Genomic DNA, 24,990 nt, shown 5'->3' with positions numbered 1-24,990 from the left:
GCTCCCCACACAGGATCACCTGCCTATGAAATGGTGCTCCCCACACAGAACCACCTACCCACAGAATGGTGCTCCCCACCCAGGACCACCTGCCCACAGAATGATGCTCCCCACTCAGGGCTACCTGCTCACAGAATGGTGCTCCCCATTCAGGACCATCTTCCCACAGAATGGTGCTCCCCACACAGGACCACCTCCCACAGAATGATGCTCCCCACTCAGGGCTACCTGCTCACAGAATGGTGCTCCCCACACAGGACCACCTGCCCACAGAATGATGCTCCCCACTCAGGGCTACCTGCTCACAGAATGTTGCTCGCCACACAGGACCCTCTGCCCACAGAATGGTGCTTCCCACAATAAGCCTCCCTACTTCAACAACAAAGATAATCCCATGCTCATAGGCCAGTCTGTCCTGAACAATCCCTCAGAAGAGACTCCCTTCTCATACAACACTAGACTGTAATCACAGTCTTTTCTCACCAGGCCCCAGTTCCCATAACTCGGAGGCTTTTTATATATGGATAAATGCTTAGGCCATAAGCTTGGGCTTGTTCCCTGACAAACTTGTAACTGATAGAACCAGTTTATTCTATTCTGTATTTGCCATGAGGTTACCTCTCCTCCATTTCATATATTGTCTCTTCCAAGTCCAGGCCACTTCTGACTCTTTCCCAAAATCTCTCTCTCTCTCTCTCTCTCTCTCTCTCTCTCTCTCTCTCTCTCTCTCTCTCTCTGTGTGTGTGTGTGTGTGTGTGTGTGTGTGTGTGTGTGTACACTCATGTGCACACATGTAGTGGCAAGTGTGGACAGTATAACATTTATAAAGGAGACTGAGAGAAGGCAGCATCAGTCGGTGAGGAATCAGGTAAAGACCCATGGGTCAAGAAAGTAGACAGGAAGCTAATTTTCCTTTTTCTATTCTCTCTCCATCATAATTTCTTTCTCTTTCTTTTTTTTTCTGTGGTGGATAAGTGAATCCACCACAGAATATTGAATATTGAATATTGAAGTAGCGGAACCGTGAAACAAACCACGCATAAATTATGCAGTTTGACACCGACAGTGTGAAACCCTGGGCAAAGCCCTGCGGGTTCAGAGAGACAGTTTGGGAGTGCGAGGTGTTTGAGAGACTTTCTTGAACTGTGTATGCGCTGCTTTTATTTGTGAGCTAATTAGAATAAAGTGTTATTGTAGGGTTTATCTTTATTATTTTTAATTATGTGCGTGTGGATATATGCATTTGAGCGCGAGTACCCCTGAAGCCTGCAAGCATCGGATGCCCCTGGAGCTGGAGTTACAGGCAGTTTACAGCCGCCTGGTGTGGGTACTGGGAACGGAGCTCGGGCCCTCTGGAAGAGCAGTATATGCTCTTAACTACAGAGCCATCTCTCCAGCCCCGTAAAAATGTTGTTTTTATAATAATAATAAATGGGGTTTTTTCCTCCCCCCCCCCACAAACCAAAGAGATGATTTCTCCACCGTGTTTAAGTTGTTCCTCTAAATAATGGCCATCCCAAATCCCAAAACCCGTTAGAGCTGTGAATTCTAAGTGCGGGCAGCTGTGTTTGGGCTCCCCTCCTCACACAGCCTCTCCCAGAAGACAGGGGAAGCCCGTGAGCCTGGGTGGATGTGCGCCCTGACAAGGGCCAGCCTCTCTAGCTTGCTTCCTGAAGAAGAGATGATTTCTGGGAGTTTCTGTCCTGCCGGGACTGTTGAGATGGAGAAGCAGGCAGGAAAGCACCCCCACTTCCCTAAAATTCAGGATACGAGCAGGTGCTGCTCTGGGCTCCCTGGCAGGGTTCAGACCAAGGCTCCTTGCAGCCTCTGAATGAGGAGTCCCCCAGGGTCTTCTGCGTCTCTCATGTTTCTTCTCAGCAGCTTAAGCAGAGGGATGAAAGGCAGGACGATGCCCCAGCTGCCCCACCTGCTTCATTCAGGGTCTACAGACAGGAGCTGATTTGTGTGTTTGGAGGGCATTTAGCATCCAGGGGTTCTTTATGGTGAAACAGTTGTTCCCCGTGCCAGCACCATGGACTCTAATGGGTTCAGCTCCCAGGAACAGGCAGAGGTTGGTCGGTGATGCGGCCCAGGAGCTGAGCTGAGCTGAGCCACGGTCCTGCAATCACGTCTTCTGTACATGGCGGCTTGCTTCCCTCTCTCGAGTGATTGTAAGATTGCAGGAAGCTCACCTTCCCCTTGACCCATTCAAATCTCCGAGCTTCCAAATTACAGGCACTGTGCTGAGTGTTCCCCTGAGTTCAACTGTCACAAACACTTTGGTGAGTAAGTGACATTCGTGTGCAGCTTCTCTAGCCACAGTGAATCAGTACATCAGACTCTGCCACGTACAGGATCATGCCTGGTAGCTTTTGAGTGTTGTGCTAGGTCAGACATGATCAGAGACGTTTAACAAGTTCTTCAAGACCACACAGCTTGGTCCACTAGCTCCAAGCACTGGACCCTTACAAAGGAGGACGCTGTGCTTTTCAGCCACATTCTCTAGTGAAAGCACACAGTGGGTGCACTCAGAGGTGGAGCCTAACAAGAGAAAGGCTGGCATAGACTGACCGTTCTTTCCCACCAAGTCTTTTTCAGTCGCCTGGGAGATCTAAGCCAAAGGTCACCTTCCTCTGAAAGAGCGTGTTCCTTTTGAGAGAAGCCTGGAATCTCCTTTGCTCTCTAGTGTGCACTTGGCAGGGGCTTCAGAGTGACTAGGAACGGATAATTCATCTGGATGGATGGGGATGACGGACTGTGGGTGGGGCCAGATGGCAGAGAGTCTGCGCAGCCCCCTCCAGAAGAAATCACTGGAGGAAAAAAAAAATCTCTCCTGGTCCACTGACCTTTCTGCAAGTTTTAATTTGCACCCAGGAGCTAAGCATCAAGTAAGTCTTAGGTGTTTGCCTGCGCGCAAGTCTCCAGTGCTATCTGTTGCGATCTTGTGTTGAAATTATCCGGGATTATCACCTTGCCTAAATTCTTCATTTGCATAACAGACACACGCAATGACTCCCTGCAGGCACTGGCTGTCAGCTAGCTAACTGCTGTTTTTCTCTGGACTGGGAGGGGGTGGCCACTGAGGACACTTGGGGATCCAGTCAAAGGCCACGTGAGATGTTTGCATGTTCCTGTCTCTTCCGAGCTGACTTCATTAGCCTCCTTTTACCCAGCCCAAAATTCAGCCCCTGTCATGGAGATTAAAGGAATCAGCTTTCCCAGAGGCATATTCCTGCAAACCGGTCCTGACCTGTGGAGGTGTGGAGATTCCATGACCTTCTTTAGAGAAATGAGGTGTAGTAGCAAACATGTGCAGAAGTAGCCTTTGGACGGTATTCTCCTGGCTGGTGAAAACAAAAGAAGAATTGTAGGGGAATGTGCAGTCCACCCCAGCCTTCCTCTTATGCGAGGAAGGGATATGGAGACCACAGCCTCCATCACAGGGTCCAACAACCTTACCTAGAGATGGATGGCACTGGAGTTTCCTGACCGAGAGGGAGCGTTGGACCAGGGAAATGCCTAGTCATAGTCTCTGTGGACATGGGGCTTGACTTGGAGGCCACTCCATACATTTGTGAAAAAGACAACCTAGGCAGAAGCCATGCCCTAGATAGCATGGGTAACCCTGGCCCTTCCAGCTTCACACGCCATGTCCCCAGCACAGCCAGTCGGGCTGACTTCACCTTCCTGCATCCTAAAGTCAGGTGTGACCATCAAGTTTGCTTCTCCCACTGAGCTGAGAGAGAATGCAGTCGGGACGAGATCATGACACACAGAACCTGTGGCTTGATCACAATACTCTTTGGAAGCAAGGTGGGGTTGGAGATGGATGATCCCAAATCTTAACTCCTGATTCTTTGAGGTTGACCCATGTGGAGACCAAGGATAATGGAGAAGGTCATTAATGGGGGGCTGTGGTCTTTTGTCTGTGGAGGTCAGCTTCATTTTCATAAGGGAGATTTCTTACCACATCTATGGGACACTATATACCCATGCCTCAAATGCCCGGTCCTGTGGGAATGCTCTGGTCCCATGCTGGAAGGAGGTTCAGAAGTGACCCTGTTTCTTCCGAAGAACTCCCCTGTGGTGTCCCTGGTGGCCTCTGGCTTCTGTGGAACTGGCCCCTCTGTCTGGGGTGGGCTTAACTGCTGAGGTCATAGCCTGCCCTTCCTTGGATTCCTCTCCAAGCACAGCTCCATCAAGTCAGACACTCCTGGGGCCTCCCAGAAGCTGGGTGTTATGGAGTCCCTAGCAAATGCACCACCCAGCAGCCCAGGCTTCCTAGGCATTGTTGCCTCCTGAGAGGGTCTGTTCTTGTCTCAGGGTAGGGTCCACCGTGGCCCATTAGGAACAAAGCAACCTAAACACCATCTATGCCAAAAGGTTCAGGCCTCGGTTTTCAGGCACCCACCAGTCTGCTTATCTCAAGGGGTCTCCATGTACTTTAAAATTCTGCACTGTGGGTGTGCCAGAGTAAAGAGGTCTCCCATGGAAAACCTGGCAGAAGCTGCCAGGGCAGAACAAGAGAGTTAGAGATGGGAAAAACCATGTTTGCATTTCCTGGGCCGCTTCTTATTGACTCTAGGAAAATGGCTGGCAGCCAGCGTGGGCGTCTTGACAGTAGCGTCCAGATGGTAAAGTTCAGGCTTATATTTGGCTTCAGCCCTGAAGCTGACAAAGAGCCAGACTAACAGCTGCTGGCTGCCTCAGCCCTGGGGGACTCAGACCACGCCCCAACCCCTGGCATCTCACTACTGAGCTTCCAGATAGGCCTAGAATCTCTGCTTCTTTCTAGCGCACTTTTAGAAAGAAGCTGTGTTTCCCACCTCATGTCTGTATGTACGTATGACACACAGAATGTGCCCCCACCCAGACTTACAGATGTGACACACAGAATGTGCCCCCACCCACGGTAACAGGTTTGTCTCCTCTCTTCTGGTGATGACTAGTTGCTGGGACAATGGCTCCAGGGCTTCAACCCTCCTTTCTTCCCAAACTTCCTTAGCATCCCTGTGAGAATTTTAGCAGGACCAAGCCTCCTGAAGCCTTAAGGCTAGAGACAGAACAGGAAGAAAATGCAGAGCAGGAGACAGCTCCACAGCGCCCTAAATGGAGAAAAGCAAGAGTGGGCAAAGCGGGGTGCCTGGACCCCATCACCCACCCTCCACCTACAGAAAGGGAGTGGGGGAGGGGCTCCAGACAAGAAAGAGTCATCTCCCTACCTGGGTCCTAATCACAAATGATTTCATTAGCCCCATCCTGATGTGCAAGACACTAATGAGAGAGAGGATGGCAGCTCTAAAAATAGCTCACTCCTCTTGTTTCTTGTTTTAAAGACACAGCCCCGGTGGGGCCGCTGGGCCCTGGTTGTCAACTCCAGCATGGTTCTTATCACCACAAGTGTGTGACCAGAGCTTGCAGAGAAGACGGCAGCTGTGGTGGATGAGAGACTGTGGGCAACCTCAATGTGGTCCATGCCCTCTGCCCCTCAGCACCACACACACTGAGGCTGCAAGCGCTGACAGTGTACTGGATGAGGCTGAGCAGTAACACTGGTATAGGCTGACCTGGGTGGGGTTTGTAAACCGAAGAGGTGTGCCAATGTGCTGTGCCTGCTGTGTTCCTCATGAGAGGTGACTTATGGCTCCTGGGGGAGCCCCCTGCCTAGCTGATGCATCCCGGGGCAGAAGCCATGTTTCACAGTTGTCTGTAAAACAGGGCATGGATGGAAAGAAGGCTGAGTTGGTGAAGCACTTCTGAAGACCTAAGTTCAATCCCAAAAAACACATATAAAACAAAATAATCTGGGTGTGGTGATGTGTATTTGTAATCCCGATGCCAGTGAGGTAGAGACAGCCTAAACTGGTTGGTTAGTTCTAAGCCAGTGAGAAACTTTACCCCAAAAAGGGAACCTGAGGAACAACACACAAGGTATTGTTGGGTATTGGTATCTGGCCTCCATGTGCATGCACACACAAGGGCACATATGCACAAACACACATGTATACAGGAGCACTGTTGCAGGGGCAGCGGCTCATGTGGAGGTCATGAACCAGAGAGGCATGCACATGCCGTGCCTGGGGGCCTGGGGTGCTCCCTCCTGAGAGACATCTCAGGGGATGGTAGCACCCCCCCATGTGGGACTGAGGGAGGCGCCTGTGTACTGTGATTCACTCCAGTCTGGCACATAGTTCCAAACGATCATACCAGAGCTACTAATGTCATTGTCATGATCACCTCTGTCAGTCATCATGATCTCCCCACCAGTTACCAACATCTCTGTCAATCAGCTGCAGCACCCCCATCTGTCAGTCATCACCAGCTGTCTGTCATCATTACCATCATCCCTGTCAGTCATCAGTACCAACACCGTCATCATCGTCACCATCATCGTCACCCCTGTCAGCTGTCACTGTCATCAGCTCTGACAGTCATCACCATCACCATCATCACCACCACTGTTCCCACACTGTCATCCATCACAAGGACTGAGAAGGGACATGTTAGTTCACATTTGCCCAGAATGATAGGCATCCCCACCCAGTGGCCCGCCTGAGGTCCAGAGTCACAGGGCCATGGAGTGGAGAACACTATCTCTAGGGTGTGAGCATCGCTCCGTGGACCCCACATAGCACCCTTTCCCCAAGCACTGGAGGGCATGCACTGGAAGATGCAAGTCTTTCCAGAGCTTGGCAGAGCTTCCCACAGACCCAACTGCGACCATGCAAGACTCTACCAGCAGGCTACCATGCCCTGTTTCACTGGGCAGACAACAAGAGCGTAAAGAGACCTCTATTTTCCTTTCAGAATCTTTCTCCTGGAGGACTATAGAATGAACACCAAGGCAGGAAGCAGACTGACAGAGCCACAGAAAGACAGTGTGTGTCATCTGTGACACAGGCAGATGGTGTGGATTTGAATCACCTGAAGAGAAGCCAAGGCTCTAGAGTCAGCAGGGGTTTTGAGGAGGGGAAGGACAGCCAGGCACCTCAGGAAAGCACTGGGCTTGGTGTTTGATGGTATACCTGATACCCTGATGAGGAAATGCCTGTTGTGACATAAGTTTGTGAGGGTTCACAAGGATGGTAGCCTCTGAGTGTCCAGCAGGACATGGGGTAGACTGTGAGTCAGTACAGATAGATGGATGGGTGGGTGGATGATGGATGGGTGGATGGATGGATAGATGGATGGATGAATGGGTGGGTGGTGGATGGATGGATGGATGGATGGATGGATGGATGGATAGATGGATGGATGGATGGATGGATGGATGGATGGATGGATGGGTGGATGGGTAGATGGATGGATGGATGGATGGATGGATGGTGGATGGATGGATGGATGGCTAGATGGATGGTTGAATGGATGGATGAATGGATGGGTAGATGGATGGATAGATGGATGGTTGAATGGATGGATGAATGGATGGGTAGATGGATGGGAGAATTTCCAGGAAATGTTAGTTGTATTAGTTAGCCCATGCAAGGAGGAAAGAAACAAAACATTCTCTGAAGAACCCTAAAATCCCTCTCATTTTCCCCAAAGAGTCCAGGGGACTCCACAGTCTTAAATGAGAGTAGCCATGACAGCCAGAGTCCTCAGGAATTTTATCTTCCAAGTTGATATTCATGAGGATGTCACCTCCATCGCTGGCCAGAGCCTTCCTACCTGCTGAGGCTCAGCCAACCCCCTGGCCAGTACTAGAAGAGTGTCCATGTCTGACCCAGCAGCATTCACCAGCATGGGAAACATGCATGCTGATTCCCTGGGTGCTGGGAGCAGCAGGGAGGAGGGTGTGATGCTCCCTGGGCCTGAAAGCCCTCAGTGTGTGTATATGTCTGTGGCTAGATTAGAGACTCATTGGGGGATTTCTTCAATTAAGACCTATTATGCTCCACCCTAATAAGGTATTGGTGGAATTTTTTTTAATGAGTTGCCCATGGCTCAGTTTCTCTCAGCACTTGGAAACGCCACTTTGGAATGAGCATCCTCTAACAATGGTGACCTCCTAAACCAATTCTGCATTGCCCGGTAATGCAAACCCAAGGCACTGCCCTACCCAGGGAAGAAGTCTGTCTCATGCCTGGGGGACTCAGGCTAGTTCTAGACAAAGCTCAAACCCCTCAAGGAGCTGCAGATAGCTCAGATCCTGACCTTGGCTAAGCTGAATTCCCAGTCCAGATTTCTGATTTTACCCATGTCGAGACTCAGAGGAGAGCTAGTGATGTCACACTGGGAGACTGGCACTACCAGACTATAAACTGCACGTTCCACGATGCATGGCTTTTCGTGGACACTGAAATTTCCTATCAGTGAGAGATGTAAACTCACCATGGTGTGAGGTTACTGTAACACTGACTGAGTCCACTCCACAGAAGTTCACAGCAGGCAGCTCAGCCAGAGGTCAGGAATGAGGCCTCCATTCTGTGCTTTCCTTGGAAGCAGGGCTTCTCACACTCCTAAAACCCTGTGGGTCCGGTGAGCCGAGAATGTCTGTCTTTAGTACACTTGACCTCGTACAGTAGATAGTGTGTGGAATGACAGCAGGACCTATACCTCCCTGCCCTGCCCGGCTGCTCTCTTACTCTAGTCTTCTACTGCGTTCACTGTGGTCTACAGCCCAGGCTGACACACTGGTATTAAGCAATTTGCTGGGGCCACATTCTTAGAAACAGATGTTTGAGGTGTATCCACGTGACAGGGTTGCTCAGAATTCCCTTCTCCTGTCTGCTTGTCCATCCTTTCTCCTCCCCATCCTTGACAAGGCTGATTTCCTACTGTTCCACACGGTGGGCAAGCACTTTTTCTGAGGCGCTAGAAGAGTTGGACTTGCCCGGTGCACTATCTACTCAGCCTCCACCTGTGTTCTGCATCCAGACTCTATCCAATATCCACAGTCAACGTGAGGGAGGCTGGAGTTTGTGCCTGTATCCCCTGTCCTTTCTCAAGCACCTGGCTAGGCAGCTGCTGACAGCCCCTGAGCCCAGGATAGGAAGTCTGTCCCCTCCCTGAAAATGCTCTTGGCCTGTATCATCTCTCAGGTCTCTAACCAAACCTGCCCTATTAGAGGGCCTGATAATCACACAACCTCCTCTGCCCTCCAGGGCTTCCCCACCTCCCAGCCCTCCACCCTCTCAGAGCCTCAGCTGGTGATCGCAGCCTCCCCAACGGATACTAAGCTTCTCGGGGAGGAGAGTCTTTTGTGTTCATCCTCATCCTAGGACCTGTGTGTGCATTCAATAACATTCACTATACAAAATTGATACCCAGGTCACAGGTTCAAGCCCGGGCTTGGACTCCCAATTTGTCTTTCCGCATTGCCCCCAGGATGCTGGAAATGTGTTCTGAAAGTCTCCACCCTCACTGCTTTTAGATTTGTGAGCCGGAGAGCTGGCTCAGCAGTTAAGAGCAATTAGTGCTCTTGCGAAGGCCCTAAGTTCAGTTCCCAGCATCCATAGGTAGTTCACAACCTACTGCAACTCTAGCGCCAAGGAACCCATCATCTCGTGGTCGCCGTCAGTCCCTTTGCTCACGTGCACATGTCCACCCAGAGACACATATACATAATTATCAGCAAATAAACTTTCACAGTGATCCATGAGGACCAGACTGTGAGCTTGAGCCCAGGCGGAGCAAGCTAGGTCAGCCACATCAGTGAAGGAATGGTCTGCAGTGTAGGGCAGAGGGACCTTTGCAGAGCTGGGCTCGGCTGGGATTCTTGATGAGCTGAAACCAGTGTGCTGACAGTTCAGACATGAACAAATCAGGCACGGGAGGCAGCACCATTCTGACACTGCTCAACCAGCTCAGATTACCCTCTGATTGGTCAGGGATGAGGAGTGCCCCTCCCCTATCCTCACAGAGTGAGCTTGTCCCAGCAGCACGGAAAATATAAGCAGCAGGAGACCTTGTGACTGCTGAGGGACTCACAAATCTAAAGTCAGGGCTGTGCATTCCCCTCCCTCACCAGCACAGGCCCGGCTTGGCTCAAGGTATCCCTTGGTGAGGTCAGCAGACCAAGCTACACTTTCTAGAAATAGTTTTACTGTTTCACCGGCATATGGCCACCTCAGGAATCTGCTGATGGCAAATAAATCCAGACTTCAGCCCTGGTCTAGGCTAGCAGGGGTCCGCCAGGCTCCAGATACGCCTGACTGGCTGGAGAACTGCAGCCCAGCTGTCCCGCAGCGTCCAGGTGATGGGCGTGGCTTTTTGGTGGGCGTGGCTTCCTGTGATACCTGGCAAACAACTCCTCCAGACTCTTCAGGCCCTTTGGGAAAGAACTGAGAAGAGCTGTCCCCTTGGCCCAGTGGTGGCATGGTGATGGCATGGCGTTGCCATACACTGTCACAGGCAGGAGGGGCAGATGGCTCCTGAGAGGTCTGTGGCGTGCCTGTGTGTGGTTAAAGTATACATAGAAGAAAATATCCTGGTGAACTTTGTAGACAGTAATCCTTCATGCAAATTAGCCACCATCTTTAACAGTCTGCCATGCTCAGTTGCAAGCATTCCTATTGAGGAGAGTCTGCTCACTGTTGACTTTCCCGCAGAAAGGGAGGGGTAGGGAGGTCATGGGATTCCAGCAGATGCCTCCTACACCTCCCACTCACCTGGGTGCAGTGCTGTGCTCTGAGGTCCCAACCCCCCCACCCCCACCCCCGCCCTCACCCCAGCTTCTCTGCTCTGAGGAGGCTCTGTGGCCAGGGTATCATCATGCCCAGTGCCTTTGGGCACACCAGCATAGAAGGAGGCAGCCTCCTCAGGGCATGGACTCTCACCTGGGTGCCAGGGATAATGGCTGGAGCACGCTGTTGGTTAGAGAGCCGGCTAGAGGGCTCAACAGTTCCCCAGTTGTACACAGTCCCTCATGTAATGGTGGATGTTCTAGCCACACATCACAGCAGGTACAAGAACAGAGCCCAGGGGAGTGTGGGGGCCAGCCGAGCACAACTTGCCAGGCTAACTGCTCATGTCCTCACATTCAGAAGGAGCTTTCATTGTTTCCACGGGTTTCCTTATCAGCAGTAGCACAAGCTTACACAACCATGCCCACAAGGCCAATCAATCTCCCTTGTCCTGGCCACTGGGGTCTCAATTACATCATGGCTGGTCCATGTGTTGTCCTCTGCACACCAAGGTCCACCTGGGAAAGCTCTGAGTCTGCCTGTCCACACCTAGAGCCCTGACTGGATATTAGGGAGTCCCTGGGCAATTGTAGGAGGTGGGGGTGAAGGAAAGGGGAGACAGAATGAGAACATTTGATACTATGAGCTGAACAGCAGGCTTGAAGTTATCTGTTCCTCGGCAAGGATCCAGCTATAAGCTCACCTCTGGCTCAGTTGATCTTTCTCAACTCACCTAACAAGGGAAATAATAAAATGACGTGTTCGCAGACACAGCACAATTCTGCCGTGTTATGTCGTGGGGAGATGCCATCTGCTGCTCCCGTGAATGTCAGGCCACCTATGCTGAGGAGGAGCCTCTACAAATCTGTGCTACCTCAGTTCTATCCACAGGGCCAGCAATTAAAAGTAACAAGGGTGAAGGGTTAAAGGCAGCCTCCTGGTGAAAGCCGAGATTCTTTCTGTATCACAAGGTGACTAGGATTTAGGGGTGCGTGGGAAGTGGGATGCAGGGTGCATAGGATTTGGGGTGTGTAGGATGTCGGGTGCATGGGATGCTGCAAGCATGGCTGCACCTGTGCCACTGGGCCCATGGGAAGGGGGTAGGGTTAGGGGGGATTTTAGAGTAACACTTTAAGCAGGTACTTGAAACCTGGAGAGGCAAAAGGAATGCTGCTGAGCTGCTGAGGACCCATTGTGATAGCTGTGTGTTCATGTTCAGGGAGTACTAGACTGCCTGATTTCAAAACTGGTGACTGAGGGAGGGACACTTCCACACAATGGGGCTTTGAGAGGAGTTCTGGCAGGCAAGATTTGACCCTGGTATAACTTAAGAGATGCATACAATGTCAGGAACAGTCCAAGGGCATGAGCTGGCTGCACGCTTTACTGTTTGAGCCTTATACAGATAGATACTCTAAGCTCCCTGAAGGCAGGCACAGAGCTCAGCAGTGTATTCAGCAAGAATATTTCTGAAACAAAACTTGGGCTAAAGAGTGAGGCCCTATATAAAAAGTAAAATAAAATAATAAAATAATGCCCAAACATGGAAAGAGAAAGGGGGCATTTGTGATGGCTTGGCCCTGGGGCAGGCTTTGCGTCTGGGGCTTTACTGATAATTGATTCCTGCTAAAAGGTCCTTTGCTTTAACAGAATTCACTTCTGCCTTCTAGCTCTGGTCACTAGGGTGTGACCGTCCTGTGGCCACTTCACTGTGCTTCTCAGGGTCACACACAGCACACAGGACTCCAGTGCCTGCTGGAATCCCCTACAGATGCCCTGCTGCATCCCAGAGGGGCATTAGCTCCACCCTAAGCTTCATCAGTACCTTCCTGACTCCAGAGAGCTCCCTGCCACCACCCATGGAGTGTATAAGACACCAGTCTCCCAGAGAGCTCCCTGCCACTGCCCATAGGAGTGTAAGATATCAGTCTCCAGTGCTGTCAAGTTTCCCTGGGTTTACTAGGATTCGGCTCTCAGCGCTCAGGGCGCTTCCTTGGTATTTTGTGCTGACTCGGCACAAACCTGCCACTCTCATTTTGATCTTCATTGGTGACAGTTGGGGATCAGCAATGGTGGGTCCACTCAGTCTGATGCCAATTGATTTTTAATTTGTTTATGACTGGAGCAAACAGTTTGTTCACTTCTTTTTACTTTGAAAAGAAAAAAAAAAAAAAAACAGTTTGTTCTTCACTGGGCGAGTAGACAGTACCAAGGAGCCACAACCCGAACCTTACCCACCAGCGAAATTTACAGGGAACTTATGGCTCTTGTCTTCTGGAGAGAAAAACAAATTCTGTTCAGACAGGTTAAACAGATGGTCACTCAGTAAAATAAAGCAAATTCTCTCCGGAGGGACTGGGTGAGCTGCCCCAAGGAGGGAAATAGCCCAGTGGGGTCTGAATTATGATCGATTGATTGATTGATTGATTGGCAACATATACTACAGTGTACATGTAGCATGTCAGAAGACAACTTGTGGAATTTGGTTTTGTTCTTCCAGCATATGGATACCAGGGCTCAATCTCAAATCATCTGGTTTCATGGCAGGTGCCTTTTTACCCATGAGCCACCTCTCCAACCAACCCCGCATTGTGGGTTTTAAGAAGTTTCATCTATTCTTATGAGTTCGTTGGTGTGTTCATAGAGTAAGATAGACTAGATTTCCCCATCTAGAGTATTGATGGAACTCACTTTGCAGACCAGGCTGGCCTCAAACTCAGAGATCTGCCTGCCTCAGTGCCAGGATTAAAGACATGAGCCACTATGCCTAGCTTGAAAATGTTTTTAAATATAATGAGACCAGACATTTCTACTCTGTCAGGGGACAGGGTCAAACCCACAATAAAAGTAATGGCATCAAGTTATTTGAGGACCCAGACAGTTGATGGTGCAAACAGTTGGAGAACACCATGCTGCCTTAGCCTCTGATATCTGCAAACCACCTAACTCCAGCTCCACGGATGCTCAACCACAGAGAGTCGCCCTGACCCTCAGAAGACACATCCAGATTCTCTATACTGAACACTCTGCCCCCTGACAGAGCAGAAATGCCTGTTCTTGTTATATTTAAGAACATTTTTCAAGCTAGGCATAGTGGCACACACCTTTAATCCTAGGCAGAGGCTGGCAGATGTCTGAGTTCAAAGCCAGCCTAGTCTACAAAGAGAGTTCCAGCATAGCGGGGGCTACACAGAGAAACATTGTCCCAAAGAACCAAATAGATAGATAGATAGATAGATAGATAGATAGATAGATAGATAGATAGATAGGGTAAACTAAGATAAGATAAGATAAGAGGCTACACAGAGAAACATTGTCCCAAAGAACCAAATAGATAGATAGATAGATAGATAGATAGATAGATAGATAGATAGATAGATAGATAGATAGGGTAAACTAAGATAAGATAAGATAAGATAAGATAAGATAAGATAAGAAAACCATTTTCATATTAAAACACAGGCAGGAGGAACCAGCAACTAGGGAGACATCTCTAGTGAATGATTCTCGAGACAAGGGAAGCCACATGCTATTTATTATTTCAAGGGAGGCAACAGTAAAAGGTGAGCATGCAGGAAAACACTTTATCAAATGTAACCAAAAGTCGCTTTTTTTAGTTTCCAGAATAAATAGTAATTAAATCATGTAAGCTGTGACAGAGAAATTGCTTATAAAACCAATCCTCCCACCATAATTGCTTAGATACCCACATTTTTATAAATACGGGGTAACTTTATCTGTTGCTTTTATCAGCAGAATGTGACACCAGCTGTTGGTGCTTCGTAATTTACTGCGGCGTTGGGTGACAGTCACAAAAGCCTGTGTCTAAAAAAATGCACTAACATGGCCCAGATGAATGTGCAAACTTAGAGATGTCTCGTTCTGCAGTGGAGTTAGAAATGGCTGTAGCACTGGCCTCCAGGAGGGGTTGGCAATTTGGTTACCTAACTAATGTTATGGAAGTAAATGATCCGGATACCATACCAGCAGCATCAACAGGCTAAGTTAACTCTGTGACTACCAAGGAAGTTTGTGGCTAGGCTAGGCCTGCCATCCTGCCTCTGCCCCAGCAGAACACTAGCAAGCTGACTGGCAAGTGTCAGGGAAGGGGCAGCCATGCCAATCCCATTTCCAGAATGTTCCTCTTGTCAGGAAAGAGTCCTGACACACCGGCTTCCTCTGGTTGCTCCACTGCTCTTGGCCTTCTTGGGCACAAAAAACAGAGGCAAGGGACCAGGGCCATCTGTAGGACAGGCAGAGGCTAGTGTGAGGCGGGTGGTGAGAATGCAAGGGTCAGTGGTAGAGACTCCTGCTTCCCTCTGAGCCACTCAGGCTCTGCCCAGGTACAGAAACTTCAGCAGGAGGGAAGGGGGACTACCTGGGTTTGGACAGTAGATGCTCTCCTGTTCTTTTTTCTGTCCTTTTCCTTAGCCTCCAGCTACTTCTTCGGAAGACAGAGGAGACCCCAGGAGGTTGTTACTGTCTCAGGGCACTTGGGGAACCAGATGCTATGCTTGTTGTTGCAGCCTTCTGTCTGCTGGTCACCCTGACCGTCTTCTCTTCTCTTGCAGTCGAGTTCAGCAGCTGTGTGGGCACCAAAGGGATGCAGTATGAGACCAACAGCTTGGACTTCAAAGTCGGGGCAGATGGGACAGTCTTCGCCACTAGGGAGTTGAAGATCCCCTCAGAGCAGGTGGCCTTTACCGTGACTGCGCGGGAACGCCAGAGTGCTGAGCAATGGGCTGCCATGGTGCGACTGCTGGTAGCCCAGACATCATCAACACACTCTGAACACAAGGTAAGAGGACACACCACAAGCAGGAAGGTCTGAGTCCAAAGTCAAGGTGTCCCTGCTCTGAGTCCCAGGCAGAGCCTTTCCCTGACTCATGGAAGATGCGGGTTGACAGCTCTTTGGCTTTGTCCATCATCAAGACTTGGGATACCTGAGCAGGTTAGCCCACCAAACCACCCCTATCATGACCTTCATCTCATTTTGGGTGAGACTCACTTCTATCTTGAGCTGTAAACCACAAATTCTGTATGTAGCCTAGGCTCCCAGGGATCTGTGCACAGAAATAGCCACCTGCTTTAAATAACAGGAGGGTTGTCAAGCAAAGCAGGTCAACCCTGAGGTTGAGGAAACCACGACCCTGAAGAGAGACAGAGGGAGAGAGAATGACAGACAGAAAGAAAGGGAAATGGGAAGGAGGGAGTGGGAGGGGTGGGGAGGGGGGAGGGGGAGGAGATGTGGGAGGGGGAGGGGTGGGGAGATGGGAGGGGAAGGTAGGAAAAAGAGACAGGAGAGGGGACAGCAGGGGGTGGACAAATGAGTGAAGGGAAGATAGAGACACAGGGAGTCCTTCTGTGATGTCTGCAGTCTGCTTCTTCTCCTTCCCCCAGCTGTGTGCCTGAGAGGTGAACAGGGGTGAGGGCACCTTCCTTGTCCTGGTCCTGCACTGTCCAGTCATCTGACACCCCACCTCATCTCTGTTCTGTGCTGGGAACCCTAAGCAGTGGTATTAGCCTCAGGCGTCAGAACTGGGCTAGCAGAGAGCTTGAAGCCTGTGTGCTTGCAGGAAGGAGACACTGAGAAAATCAGAATGATTGGAGAGGGAAGCAGGCCTCTCAACTTGTCGGGTTCCATAACCGCGCTGCAGTTCCATAACGAGCTCAGGCAGCTGCATGAGGGATCCCTGGGAAACGCCCGGAGGACCTGAAGTTATGGACAAAGTTAAACATAATCTTTTATGTGGGTTTGCCCAGAAACTTTCATAACTGAGTGTGACTTTAAAAGCCTCTTAGTGGGAGAAAATGTCCAAATTTCCAAAAACCTATCTGACATAGGCCCTTTCGTGGAATAGCTTGTAGGACAGGTGTGCCAAGGAACCCACTTTGGAGAAGCAGGAACTGGCTTTGGTCTTGTTTCTTGAATCCAAGTAGGAGCAGAACCTTGGGAGGATACACATTACTAATACACACACACACACACACACACACACACACACACACACACACACTGCTCAAGGATGCTAAAGACTCTAAGACAGGCAGATGTGCCTGCTCACTCTTCCCTGTGTGTTTATCATGAATGAGCCCCTAAGCCAAGTGAAGGGTGGTCGGGGACAAGTCAGGTGAGGTGAGGGATGGGTGAAGTGAGGGACAGGCGAGGTGAAGGATGGGTGAAGGTTCAAAGCAGGATAGGCAGAAGGCAGTTTCCTCCATGTGAGCAGCTCATGTGGGAAAAGCAGTGTGTGAACTCTGGACCGGAAGCAAATCACCTCTGAAATGGGACATCCGATGGCAAAAGGAGCTGAGATGGAGCAGAGGTTCTCAACCTGAGGGCTATAACCACTAAAAGACCATATTTACCCCCAAACAGACATTTTGATTCATAGCAGTAGCAGAATTACAATTATGAAGTAACAACAAAACTAATTCTATGATTGGGGTCACTACAATAAGAAGAACTGTATTAAGGGGTTGCAGCATTATGAAGGCTGCAAACCGTATGAAACATTATGAGACCCAGCTTTAATTTAAGTTGATCTTTTCTTACCCAGAATGCTTGCAGGCAGATGGTTTCTCACTTTTTCAGATTTTAGAATATTTGCTTGGACATCCTGGGGACACAACCCAAGGCTAAAGCAGAACTCATCTGTTTCATCTCTTCTTTGTACACACAGCCTGGACCTGTGCATACATGTGTGCTCCTGTGGCTTATCATGTGTGTGAGTGTGTGTTGTGTGTGTGAGTGTGTGTTGTGTGTGTATGTGTGAGTGAGTGTGTGTATGTGTATGAGTGTATGTGTGTTTATTGCAATATATAAGGTCACGTGTGAAATTTTCCACTTTGAGTGGACAGTGCTCAAAATATTTCAGATTTTGAATTTTCTATCAAGCGTTGTTCAACTTCTATTATAATTTGATAAGATAAAAAAAAAAACCCAATACTTGTAGGGCCTGGAGAGATGACTCCATGGCTTAAAGCACTTGATGCTCTTACAGAAGACCCTGGTTCAGGTTCCAGGGTGGCTCACAGCTCCCTGCAACTCTAGTTCCAGGGGACCCAACCCCCTCTTCTGGCCTTGGCAGGGGCTGCACACACATGTAGTGCACATATGTATTTTCTGGAAAGACCCTCGTACACCTATAATAAAAAATTAATAATAAATCTTCCTTTAGGAATACTTCCTTTAAAAAAGTCTTTGAGATATCTCTAGAGTCGTGAGATTGTATCTGTTTGTCTGTATGTTCAAAGATAATAAATTCAAGAAAGGAGAAAAGAGAACAGATGGGCTAATATAATTCTTTTGGAGTAAGATGGTATGCTTACAAATACATTGGTAATTATAAAAATGAAGACATGTTAATGTACAAATAAAAGAAAACATGTTGACAGATTGAATAAGTAAAACCCTGCTAGGTACAGCTTGCTAAATACACATCTTGGAAGTCTAAGAACGGAGACAGGTTGAAAGTAAAATCCTAGAGGAAAAAAAAAAGCTGTGTAAATAACAACAGGAAGAAAGCTGGAGGCAGCTCTGTTGACATCAGACAAACAGACTGAGATAAAGCATCCTGTAAAGGGGACATTTCACAGCGACAAGGAGACGCACAAGACCTGAACTGGTGTCCATGTAGGTGACTTCAAGCTGTTCACAACAAAGCTGGTAGAAGTAAAGAGAGAAACACCAAGTGGGTGTGCATCCACTGTCCATCTGCGAGTAACAGACAGACAGACAGACAAGTTCTTGAGGAGACAGAGAGCAACCACACAACCAGGAAGTTCAACTTTATGCAGAGAAGTTTGTACCCTGCAAACCACTACTGCAAAAGGCCCCCAACTTCTAACCAGAGACAGACCAGTTCCAATTTGTAACCCCAAAAGTCTTGCCATAGTTACAATATTTAAAGTCCAAATAGACCTGGTTGTGGGTTTTTTGTTTTGTTTTTGTTTGTTTTTAATGTTAGAGTAATTAAGCTAAAAATCAATAGCAAAGAATATAACTGGGAAATCCCCATAGATTTGTAAGTCACATGAAAGCCTCGTTAGTATCCCCTGGAAGAGCAGAAGTGACATGTAAATTAGGGGACATGTTAACCAGGTATTAAGCCTAGTGGGGTTCTCCAGGTGGAATGTCTGGGCTTAACAGGAGATGGGATAAAGAAAGGAACACTGCCTTATAAGCATCGATCCCTAGAAATTATCAAAGGGGTGGAAGATGAGGTTCAAGTAAAACAGAAAAAAAAAAATAGCAGAGAGGTGGGGGCTGGGGGAGATGGAGAAAACATGGGGAATCAGAGATGTACAATGGGTGACAAAGGTTGGTTTTTAAACGATGACATAGATAGCTGGGCAGTGGTGGAACATGCCTTTAATCCCAGCAGCTGGGCAGTGGTGGAACATGCCTTTAATCCCAGCAGGTGGATCTCTGAGTTCAAGAGGCTATCCTGGTCTTCAGAGTCGTCAGTGCCAGGGTAGTCAGGGCTGCACAGAGAAACCTTGTCTCAAAACAACAAAGATGAAGTTGATCATTCTGGGTAAGAAAAAAGACAGAAGCAGCAGATAACAGATTCTAGGATGAAAAGATGGCATTGACTGAGTGTAGAGATACTAGGAAATTCTGTGAGGGGAGTGTGTGCGCTTTATACCAAAAACATTGAGAGTCTGCAAGCATAAAGTTTACCAGAACTGAACTGACACAAGAAAAACTCTGATCTATGTTATTATACGTGATCTTGGCCGAAAGTCAAAGAAACCGCCAAATTTGTTTATTGTTATAAAAAAAAGTTAAGATCTGTATCAAGGGAACGTTTCAGCTCTGCTAGTGGGTCCTTCCTCAGCTATGAGGAGGAAATAAAATGAATTCCACATAAACTTGTCCAAAGGATTCAATGGAAAGGTTACTCCTGTAAACACTAGTGTGTGTCTCTCTCAAACCAGAGAAACTGTTGCCGTGATCAGGACTCATGTCTGGACCCCAACACAAATATTCCCAAAACTCGGCAAAACTGTTTTTCTTGACAAAAGTCTTTTCCAAAACCACCAAAACCACATTCGAAGCCTAAGACCCAAACGTTTGGAATGAGTGATAAAAAGGTCATCAGGGAATATCTATCATTGCCTAGGAATTTATATAAGCAAGATACTTACAAACTTTAATCTGCCTTCTTTACATAGATTTGCTAAATCATGCCTGAGTTGTACTTATCCTAAGAACATAAGATTAATCAATCTATGCATTCATAGAACAAAGGATTAAAAGCATGTATAATCCCCTACATATAAATTACTAAATGTTAACTTCTATTCCAGATGTGAGGAATATCCAGGTTATTAGGAAAGGAAGTGGCCTTGCAGTGGCTCAGAAAGGGGATCTACAAACTCAACAGTGGCAGCACAGTCAGCTGTTGAAATGGGGGAAGGGGCACCTCATGCACTGAAGGTCCAAGCTGATGCCATAAGACAAAAAGAAATCAAGATAAATAAATAATAATGAATAATAAATGTTGAAATGTAAAACTTAAAGGGGTGACAGGCAAGTTACTGGGAGTGACAGATGCAACAAGTTGGATGTGGAGGAACTGAGCTCTGTGTGCCAACCATGAACTTTAGCAAGTGAATCTGGATGAATCTAGATGCATCTGGATAAATCTGGATGCATCTGGATGAATCTAGATGCATCTGGATAAATCTGGATGAATCTGGATACATTCAATAGTTCACATTATTTATTGCGGCAAATTTAAAGAGCTCTTTAAATTCCTGGAGGACTTCAGGTCATGAAGATATTAATTCTACCATGTGCTTAGCTGAACCCCTGCCTCTGCTCAGTAAATGACAGTTGTACCCCAACTGTCTACAGTTCTCTGCCAAAGATTCCTTGGGAGACAAAATTACCATCATTCCAGAATCACTGGATTCCGTTAAAGTAGCTTTGGGAGCAAAGATTCAGAGAGAAAAAATGGGCAGAATGTAAGCCCAGAAAAGAAATGTTAACATTATTTATTTACATATGTATATATGTAGGGGCACACATGCTACAGTATACATGGCAAGGTCAAAGGAGGGCCTGTAGAGATCTGTTCTCTCCTTCTACCATGTAGATGTCTGGGACTGAACTCAGGTTCTCAGGCCTGGCAGCAAATAACTGCCTTGACCTGCTCAGTTCCCAACCTTGATTCCTCAAGAAAGAGTTAACAGACTCCAGCAACAAAACAAGTTCACTAGCTACAGAGGGTCTCGAGAAAAAATGGATACCTGTAACACATACTCCATGGAGGGAGTGTTAGAGTCCTAAGACTGCTTTCATGGAAAGGGGCATTGAAATAAATTCCTCAAGGACTTTTGCCCAGGGACCCACATACATATACATACATACATACATACATACATACATACATACACACATGTATGTGCATATATATATATACACATACACATGTATGCACATATAAACACATGTATACACACATACACAATACACATATACACATGTACACACATATATATGTGTTTGTACATATATAATATGTATTTTGATACACATATGCTTATATATTATACATATGCCAAGAATCAAAACTAGAGCCTTCTTCCATTGATCCACACCCTAGGCCCTTATATTTTTATTGACTGTATTTTAAATGGTTATGTAAGTTCCTATACAATATATTCACATTAATCCCTTGACCTGCAATTTTTGAAAACTTTACTCTGTGACCTGGAGGAAAAATTGTGCTGTCTCCACTTGGTAAGGAGGAGAGCAATCAAGAAAGGCACTGATGTTTACCTCTGGCCTAGACATATGCACAAATGCACATATACAACACATATACATTACACACACTACACATTTGTATATATATGCAGATATACACACTCCTACTATATCTACATATTCACACACTATACAAAATACTTGGGCACATACCCTACACATATGAACTAAACACACATACACTGTACAAATATTACTATACAGACAATATGTGTATACACATATTAATACACACACATGCACTATATACACATACATAACAAATGTATATATACATACATATGTATATAATGCCAGGGATCAAAACACTAACCATATACATACATACATGCACTATACACACCCTACATATGCACACACACTACACATTACACACTACACATATACTAAGTATACACTATACATTGACACACATATACTACAAACACACTACACATACACATATGCTACATACTACACATACTTGAACTATACACAGTATACAATACATGTATACACACATATACATTACACTTGCACATAGTCACACATAAAAACACACATGTCAAGGGCTTCCCAGCAGAGCCTGAAGGAGGTAAACTCACGTGGAGATGCACCCTAAGCAAGAGTTCTGTTCTAGAAGGTTCTAGAGAGGAAACTGGCTGCCTGTAAAACAGCATTCACAGAACATTTAAGTTCCAGGGAAGCTCTCATGGAAAGGGGCCTTGGAGTAAATCCCTAGGGGATCGTTGCCCAGAGACCCCCTAATTTCTCGGTCCTGTTCTTTCATTTCTCTTCTGCTGAGGCTTCTGCGCCCGACGCCTCCCCATTCATTATTTTAGCGACTCTCCGTGGCTCTGGGTAAAACCGACAGCTTTACAGTTAGATGAACCATAAAAAATTGGCAACTTCTCTCCTCCTCCTCCCCCCACCCCCAGCAGCTATTAAAGGCCGTCTTTCTGTGTGTGATGCGGCAGTGCTCAAATCTGGAAGAATGTCCTTTTGTGCAGTCTTGCAGGAAAGCCGATAGCAATTCAATTAGAAAATGCAAATGAGGTCACATATTTCCCAGTGGAGCGCTGAGGTGCCCCTGAGGAATCGGAGCGACACGCGGCCTCACGGTAAATACCAAAGATGAAGCGCCCCTTAGTGTTGTCATCTGCCAGGCTGGTACAGTGCTTGAGGGTGGCAATAGGGCCTGTGGGTGTAGTTTGCCAAAAAGACACTGTTGTTTATGAAACTAATATTGGGTCTTCTAGCACATCAGCACTTTTGAAGGATCAGATCACAGGCAGCTGTGAGCTTCCCTGGGCTCCGGCTAGAAGGGATCTGATGTGTTCCAACCTCTAGTGCCATAAAAGGTGGTCCCATTTGGAAATGGAGTTTGCAATGGGGTTAGATCCACAATGATGGCTGACCCTTTAGACACAGACATGGGGAGAACACTGTCAGGAGATGAAACAAAGATAGAGCAGTCTCTACACCCGCAGGATTGCCAAGAATTGTCAGCCTGCCAGGAGCCAGATAGACAAGGAGCTAGCCCCTAAGCCCTGGCCCTGGCCTCAGCCTCAGCCCTGGACCCCAATCCCAGCCTTGGCCCCAGCCCCTGCCCCTGCATCAGCCCCAGTCCCAGCCCCTGTGTCACCCTCAGCGTCAGTTCCAGTCCCAGTCCCAGTCCCAGTCCCAGCCCCAGTCCCAGCCCTAGCCTCAGCCCCAAGCTCAGCCCCAGCCCCAGCACCAGCCCCAGTCCCAGCCCTAGCCTCAGCCCCAAGCTCAGCTTCAGCCAGTCCCAACTCCAGCACCAGCACCAGCACCAGCACCAGCACCAGCACCAGCACCAGCCAGTCTTGAACTCTGGCCTCCCACTGGAAGAGAATAAACTTCTGGTGGTTTAAGATCCGGACCCTAAATTCATAGTCCTCTGTTCTGCAGCCTGTTAATAATATTGCAAGAATCATGGTGGTCAATAGCCTCTACCCCCAGGTCTGTTACCTCCTTCTCTGGGCCCAGCCCCCTAACTCATCAGGCCCATCATTCTATACCTAGGGTCCAGCACCCTCTTTCTTCCTGGTCCATTACCCTCCTATTTTGTAGCTTATTGACACATGCCCATGGCTCATCACCCACTTCCTGTCTCTTCCACCCTTTGGTTGTCATGGTTGGTATCCCATCCTGTAAGTTGGTAGCTTCATTCCTATTTCTGCCGCTGAGGCTCTCATGACACCTGTGAGAAAATGGAAAGAAGTCTTAAAAATTAGTCTCAACCTTTCCCAACCATTTCCACAGAGACCTTGTGGCCTAACGGCATCCTAAGACGTGTAGCCTCTGCCCTCTGTGAGTTCCAGAAGCCTGGTATGCTGAAACCTGAGCTAGACACTTAGAGGTTCAGAGGCTCTTGTTGAAAGAGGCCTCAGGACCTATGGCATTGAGGCTGCAGTGACCCAGGGCTTTACATATGAGATGTGTGTGCAAGAGACATGGTCTACCTGGAGACACCACTAGAGGCATTAGGCAGGATGTAGGTCTTGAAGCTTACATGTCAAAAAAACAGTGAAGGATGCCTTCTCAATGAGAATGAAAACACTAGTTCTGTAAAGAGTAAGCTACAAGTGTGTGGGCAACCTCTCACTATCCTTGCTGTCCTCCTGAGGAGAGCAGAGAGCTCCATGGGCCAGTGAGTTCAGACTACATCATGTCTCCACTACTCTGCAAGTCTGGGCTGTATGCTCTGGGTCTAGGAGACACATGTGGTGACTGGTTCATGTGTATCTTGTGACTGCCAGCCAGAGCTGCTAGGAAGCCATATGGGTCATAGATGGAGCCACAGCCCAAGAGCACCATACCCCACTTGGCAGGAGTGAACACCCATCAGTGTCAGAACCTCATGCCGTCCATGAAATTATGTCATCGTGTTGTGAAGGGCACTGGTGATGGACTTAAATGAGTGTCCTGAGATCTACAGCACTACAGCCCCAACACTGGCCTTCTTACTGATGTGCCTGGCACTGTCTCCCCCTCAGAGTGGGTCACAGACTACTGAAGTTCAAATTTGGGTGTCATGCTCAGATTCCAAGAGTGGCATAACCCTTTATTTTGTTGGTATGTGGGTAAGCGCTTGACTAGGCACTGTGCCAGTTGGCTACAGGGCTTTCCTATATCCAAAGCCCCATGGCCAGGCTATGTCTCCCAGGTCACAGATATGGTGCATCATCTGCCACTTGCCACTATGACACTGTCACCATGACAACTCCTGCCATTGCCATAGGCCTCAGAGCAAGGTCACTGTGTCACGAATCTGCCCAGATGTAGCTATCCTGCCCCTTGTCCAGCCTACAGCAGTGTAGACCTGTCTACACAGTCTCTGGAGTACTTTGTTCTCATCTAGGGCATTTGGTGATGTTTAAAACCATTTTGGATGTTGTAGGTGGGAGGTGTGCCTGGTGTCATTTGGATGAAGGTCAAGGATGTTTACAGTAGCCTGTAGTGCCCAAGATAGTGAGACTCACACAAGCTGTCTGCAGTGTCCAAAGTGATGGGACCCACAGCCCACACTGTCTGCAGTGTCCAGGATAGTGAGAGTCACACACCACACTGTCTGCAGTGTCC

At 48.0% G+C, this 24,990-nt stretch overlaps 1 protein-coding gene across 1 annotated transcript in view; it reads left to right on the top strand.

The window, feature by feature from the left end:
- Cdh4 (cadherin 4) overlaps positions 1–24,990 on the top strand; it is a 460,506-nt gene that overhangs the window by 326,470 nt on the left and 109,046 nt on the right. Inside the window, exon 3 of the mRNA XM_021156055.3 lies at positions 15,197–15,423. Within this exon, the coding sequence (XP_021011714.2) occupies positions 15,197–15,423 (227 nt within the window). The remainder of the gene's footprint in view (positions 1–15,196; positions 15,424–24,990) is intronic.

This window comes from Mus caroli, unplaced genomic scaffold (genome assembly GCF_978045245.1).
Source record: "Mus caroli unplaced genomic scaffold, Mus_caroli_1 scaffold_2, whole genome shotgun sequence".
Taxonomy (NCBI): Eukaryota; Metazoa; Chordata; class Mammalia; order Rodentia; family Muridae; genus Mus; species Mus caroli.
Note: the sequence above shows the minus strand (reverse complement) of the source record. Positions and strands in the feature narration are given on the sequence as shown.